General features: G+C 40.5%; 1 protein-coding gene across 1 annotated transcript; it reads left to right on the top strand.

Annotated features, from left to right (window-relative positions):
• Nucleotides 1-5,370: 5,370 nt before the first annotated feature.
• Nucleotides 5,371-5,544, top strand: LOC117797484 (NADH dehydrogenase [ubiquinone] 1 beta subcomplex subunit 1-like). Its single transcript, XM_034649911.1, has one exon. The coding sequence runs from the start codon at nucleotides 5,371-5,373 to the stop codon at nucleotides 5,542-5,544; it is 174 nt and encodes a 57-aa protein (XP_034505802.1).
• Nucleotides 5,545-5,872: the final 328 nt, after the last annotated feature.

The raw sequence follows: 5,872 nt of genomic DNA, 5'->3' as shown, positions 1-5,872 counted from the left end.
ATGTTATGATGTCTGTGATGGTTATCACTTGTTATCACCCCTCCAGATCCCCTCTCCACCATTTTGCATTTCTCCTTTGTGCCCGGGAAAGGTGATATGCATCAATCACACATCAATGGGTTCATTTCTGGATGTGTCTGGCCAATAAAAAGGATCAGCAAGAGGTGGTATGGTGAGAGTATGTCCTGTAGGCTCACTGTACACAACTCTGATCAGGTGGCCATCTGCACACTGCTCTCTCTGCCTCTGGGGTTCAGAAACCACTCCACCCATGGGCCATTTTGGACCTAAAGTAGATAACACTGTTACTAACCAGGCTGTTGCCTCATGGTTTCCTTCTACCTTCTCCATGCGTTTATAAATTGTCCATTATGAAACTCTTTCAAAATGACCCAACTTGAGCTTCCATAGGACTCCTAAGACCAGCAAAGTTCAAACACTTATCTTTGAGGAGTTTCCCATTTGGTAGGAAAGAACAGCCTTCATACCTTAAGAGAAGGATGCAATCAAATATGGTACAAAGAGTGACAATGTCAATTATTAAACTATGACGTTTCCATGAAATGCTACAAGGATTAAGGGAAACAAAAGACTAGCTGGGAGCTAAAGCTGGACTGAAAAGATTTCCATCAAAAACTGGAACGTCTTGGGGCACCTGGGTGGCTCGGTTGTTAACTGTCTGCCTTTGGCTCAGGGCGTGGTCCAAGAGTCCTGGGATCGAGCCCCACATCGGGCTCCCAGCTCTGCTGGGAGCCTGCTTCTTCCTCTCCCACTTCCCCTGCTTGTGTTCCCTCTCTCTGGCTATCTCTTTCTCTGTGAAATAAATAAATAAAATCTTTAAAAAAAAAACTGGAACTTTAAGTGCAGTGACAAGATAAAACAACATTTGGATAGCAGGAAGAGAGTAGATCTTAAATGTTCTCACCACATAACACACATATTGGTAATTATGCGGGATGGGGGATACAGGAGAACTTTACTGCAGTGATTAATTCACAATATACACATGTATCAGATCACCACCCTGTCCACCTAAAAACATACACAATATTACCTGTCAACTGCATCTCGATAAAACTGGAGGCAGAGGGAAGAAGGTATAAACAAACTCTGGCAAGAAAGTGACTTTGGCAAAAGCACAAAAGTACAAGTAATAACATACTGTGGGAGGACAGTTAAGTGAACACTTAACTGGTCTATATGGTTTCCAAAACCTCTGGTGGGGAGGTAAGTGTAGGGTTTAAATACTGGCATAAACCATGCCGTCTGGACCAGGCAACCCATGGGTGAATTCCACCCACAAGGATCAAGGCAGCCCAGTGAGGTTGAAGGGAGCACCTGCAGCCCCTGAAAGGACAGCATTCCCGAGTGGCTTCAGTTGCCAGCTAGCCCATTAGCCAAAACAACAAAGGGAGATGTAAAATCATTCGTCCTGGGGCTTATGCAATGGGTTTTTTAGAGCCTCTGATCAAATGCTTTTCTGAATTCTCATCACAGCAGACATCTTGTCGGTTTGAATGAACCACCGACGTCCTGTATAGAATACAGAGGCCCCTGTTGCACACCTTAGAGAGGGAAGTAGTGGCAGGGGCCAAAGACTCAAGGGCTACCACCCATGGTGACCATCATAACAAGACCATCACTTGGTTGGGCGTTGCTCAGCCAACCGACCCTCTGCTTTTAGTTTATGCCGGCGTACAATCCAGAAGCTCTAAGTTTCTGCTTTCTGACATTTACTTTCTAGTCTACCTAACTTCTCGGAGATTCCATTGCCACGTGAATAAAATGAACTCGCCATACCTGCCCTTTCCGTGTGCTAAAAACTGCTGTGAGGGACAAATTAAGTCATGCTCAGGAAAGCATTAGGTAAACTGAATGAAGGTGATTCAACGGAGAGCTATTACTTAGGAGGATGGAGGTGGTGGGAATGGCAAGGTAAAAATCATTCCTTAGAAATTCTTAGCAATTTTTTGGTATTCATGCCCTAAAAATGATTTAATATGAAAGGATTTAGGTATCTTCAATCTATATGGTTTCTCTCCAGTTCGGATTAGTGCCAATACCATTATGTGAGGTATTATATTAAAATGTAATATTTGGCTTCTGTGTAGTTCCTTTCAGATCCACTAAGACAATGTCCGACTCATACAAAATCCCTTCTGTTGTTTATTTCGAGCTTTTGAAAACAACTCGGGCATATACAAATGTTTAAGTTTCTCTAGCCTACAAAGGCAGTGCCTGTTGGCAAGTGTCAGTAGATCACATCACAAAAATACCTCTGGTCTACTATGAAAATTCAGAACGGTGACCCCGACTGTGGCCTTCTCTCCCTGAAGTCAATCTAGTGCCTGCAGCTGCACTGTGTTGAATTATAAGAACAGTTTAGGACCTGGGAAAAGAAGTGACCAAAAAAATACACGAACCTCTTCCATCACATCAGCTCCTAGGGATGGGCGAGTCTATTCTAAAATGAACAAAATGGGACATAGAAGAGAAGCAAAAAGAGAAAAGAAGAATAGCATTAAAAAGGTTTTGATGCCCAAATGCGAAACTCAAAAATAATGCTCCCTGCAGAATCACTTAGTATTCACTGATTAACTACTAGTTATAGTAAAGGACCATTAATCCAATTACTGATGCCCTGCTTTATCTTGTAAAAATTATAGAACAGCTTTTAAGCAAAACTATTGTGTGTGTCACTCCAGAAAGAAGTCAGTATTCAAGACTTTTCACATCTGGTGGTGTGTATTTGGCTGTGAGAAATTAGAAGGTATTTTCTATAAAAAAAAAGATAGCCTTTATGGCAATTTTTCAAGCCTACACTTAAGTTACAGCTCCTTCTATTACAGCTTCTGTAGCGGCAGCTCTTTCATTCCAGAATTCTCGCTGCACATTTTATTGCAGTAATAAAGTAATAAGAACCTAATCTCTTTTGAAAGGGTTTGCAGAAAGGATGAGTGCAAAATTGGCACAGGATAGAGTTTTTGACCTTTTCCCGGTGAAGTACACACAAAGTAGGTCACAATCTGATTTTTTCCTAATGTGTCTTTATTCCAGCATGTCCTAGGTGTTATGCAGAGATCTCTAATACTCATTACTATTTCAGAGTAGTAAGACATAGTTCATACAATGTTTGCATCAGTTCCACAAGGTTGCTACATAAATACTGAATTTTCAGAATGAACTTCCCATCCTTTTAGGATTCCACAGCTGGATCCCCACAAGTCCAGAGCTTCAGGTTCTGCACAGCTTGGGATAATTCTTTTGATCAAAGATAACACAGAAAACGTATGAGGAGAGAGTTTCAGAGATCCCTAGAGGCCAGTGTCTTTGAGTGAAGGACAGGACAGAGATATAAGGCAGTCAAATACAGTGGTTCTCCTCGCTCCCCAATGCCCCATCCAGAACAGGTTTCCACCAACCACTTGACCAAACATATAACCACCAGCTTACCTGAGTATATGGCCTTATCTCCATTCTTCTATATTTTAACCAAGTGAATGCCCCAACCCTGATGATTTTGGAACCTAAGAATTTTCCTCTTTGGTAGAGGCCCTGATCTGAGTTGGAGGTTGAGGGCCATTGTAGTTATGAGCTAATTCTAGAACCAGATTCGAATCCCGTGTCTCTGTCATTCAGTGGCTGTGTCATCTTAGACAAGTCACCTAAACTCTCCCAGCTGTTTCCTTACCTATAAATTGATGGGAATAACCAGGCAGTTTTGTATAAAGCCACACAAATGATTTATTTAGGGATTGTGATATCATAAATGCTCAATAAATACTTGGTGATGATTACTGGGGATAGCAAAACCCACCTTAAGAACTCATTCCAAAAACTTCTAACAGAAGATAGTGTAGTAACAGCACGTTTTTTCTTCCTCTCTTTGAAAACCCCAAAATGGGGGCACTTGAGTGGCTCAGTCAGTGAAGCATCAGACTCTTGGTTTGGGCCCAGGTCTTGATCTAAGGGTCGAGAGATCGAGCCCCACAGTGGGGAGTTGGCTTGGGATTGTTTCCCTCTCCCTTTGCCCCTCCCCCCGTTGTACTCTTTCTCTCAAAAATAAATCCTCAAAACAAAACAAAACAAAAACCTAAAACAGAAAATTCTAACATACCACCTACGTAGGAAATGAACCTAGGAAATTACAAACTGTGGGTTGGGGTTTTTGCTAACAGTATCTTTGAGAATTCAGTGAATTGTGGACTTCCATAGAAGGATGCTGAAAGCCAACACTCACTTGTCCTGCTCGGGAGCAATGTGAAAACATCCAAGAAGTTATGGGATCTTGAGAGACTGAGACAAGACTCCTCTACTTGAATCAACAAAAACTGGATATGGGTGCGCTGTGAGGCAACTGGGGGTCCAGGTCCGAGTGACAAAATGCTAGGGGAGGTAGGTCTGATGAAGTGATTGTACAACTCCACTTTATTTACTATTTTTGCCCCAAAGACTCAATCAAAACAAGGAAGGCCAGAAGTAAAGGAAAAACACCAATTGCTTCTGCAGCAAATTCTTATAAACCAAGATGAATAAATACTGAATAAAAGACTTGTGAGCTCAGAGGCTCCATTTCAATGCATGCTGATCTCTCATATTGTTTCTGAGCTAAGGAGAGCTGTGCTTCCAAAGCCAGAGACACAAGCACATAGGACCCTTCAGAATTACTCTAATATTCTAGTTTAAGTATGTCCCAAATATTGCATGGCACATATTTGTAATATCAAAAATGTATCTGTTACCTATTTAAAATTCAAGTTTAACTGGGAGTCTTGTATTTTTATTTGCTAAATTCTGGCAATCATATCCCACAGACAGTTGAGAAAGAAGTAGGAAGGTGAAATGGGCCTTTCCGCATAGATAGTATAACAACACGCAGGAAATTCACATAGCAAGCAACCCAAGTGAAAGATGTACTTCAGATGCATTACCGCCAAGAAATCAAAGGCAAGTTTACACAAGTATCTTTATAATCCAAAGAAAGTAAAAGAATATGGTCTATCAGAAGAAATAGCTCAAAGTATAAATAAAACGGCAGATGAAAAGTGATTTGGCAAAACAAAGGAAAAGAACTGAAGACACGAGAATAAACCTAGCTTAAAATAAAAACAGTGAGAAGTAAAAATCCATTCTGCTGAAAAAGAGTCAACAATGTGGAGAAGACGCCTAAGAAACTAAGAAGAGGCCTAAGAAAGGTCCAGAAGAAAAGGCAAATGAATAAAGCACCGAAGGAAGAAAAGCGAAGGAAATCCAAGTTATAATCGGCACCATAGTGATGGTAAGGATAATAATTGTACAGAAAGAGAGCAGAGTAAACATTCTCCAATAAACAAAGTCTCAGTCGTTTTTGGCACAAAGGCCACAGCATTCATGATGAACGTAATTTGGATTATTCATGACCAATGGGCACATACACTTGTGCCTGTGGGATGTGTGCTTGGATGTTGTTTAGACAGAAAGAATGATGAAAAGCTAACTGCCTTCTGGAACAAGACTTTGTCTAAAAGGAAACGGAGACCCAAGGAAGAAGTCGCCTGGGCTTAAAGGCTGTGAATGAATTATAAAATGTTCACATTTTAAACATTAGGAGAGAAGTAAAAACATATTATTTAATTTGAAGGGATTCTTTTTATGCTCAAGTAATCTTTCACATTTCAAGTAACAGGCACACTTGGATTAAAAATAAAAAATTTTTGAGTAAAAAAAAAACCCACAAAAATCAAAGTCTCAAATCTACAAATCAGTACAACAAAATGTACTCTGGAAAAAGATTATAAAAATAATCAACATGAAGACATAGCCTGACGAAATTCAAGGGTGAGAAAAGAACCCTCTAGGCATTCAGGAGTGACAGCAAATCACCTACAAATAG

The sequence above is a fragment of the Ailuropoda melanoleuca genome, chromosome X (assembly GCF_002007445.2).
Source record: "Ailuropoda melanoleuca isolate Jingjing chromosome X, ASM200744v2, whole genome shotgun sequence".
NCBI lineage: Eukaryota > Metazoa > Chordata > Mammalia > Carnivora > Ursidae > Ailuropoda > Ailuropoda melanoleuca.
Note: the sequence above shows the minus strand (reverse complement) of the source record. Positions and strands in the feature narration are given on the sequence as shown.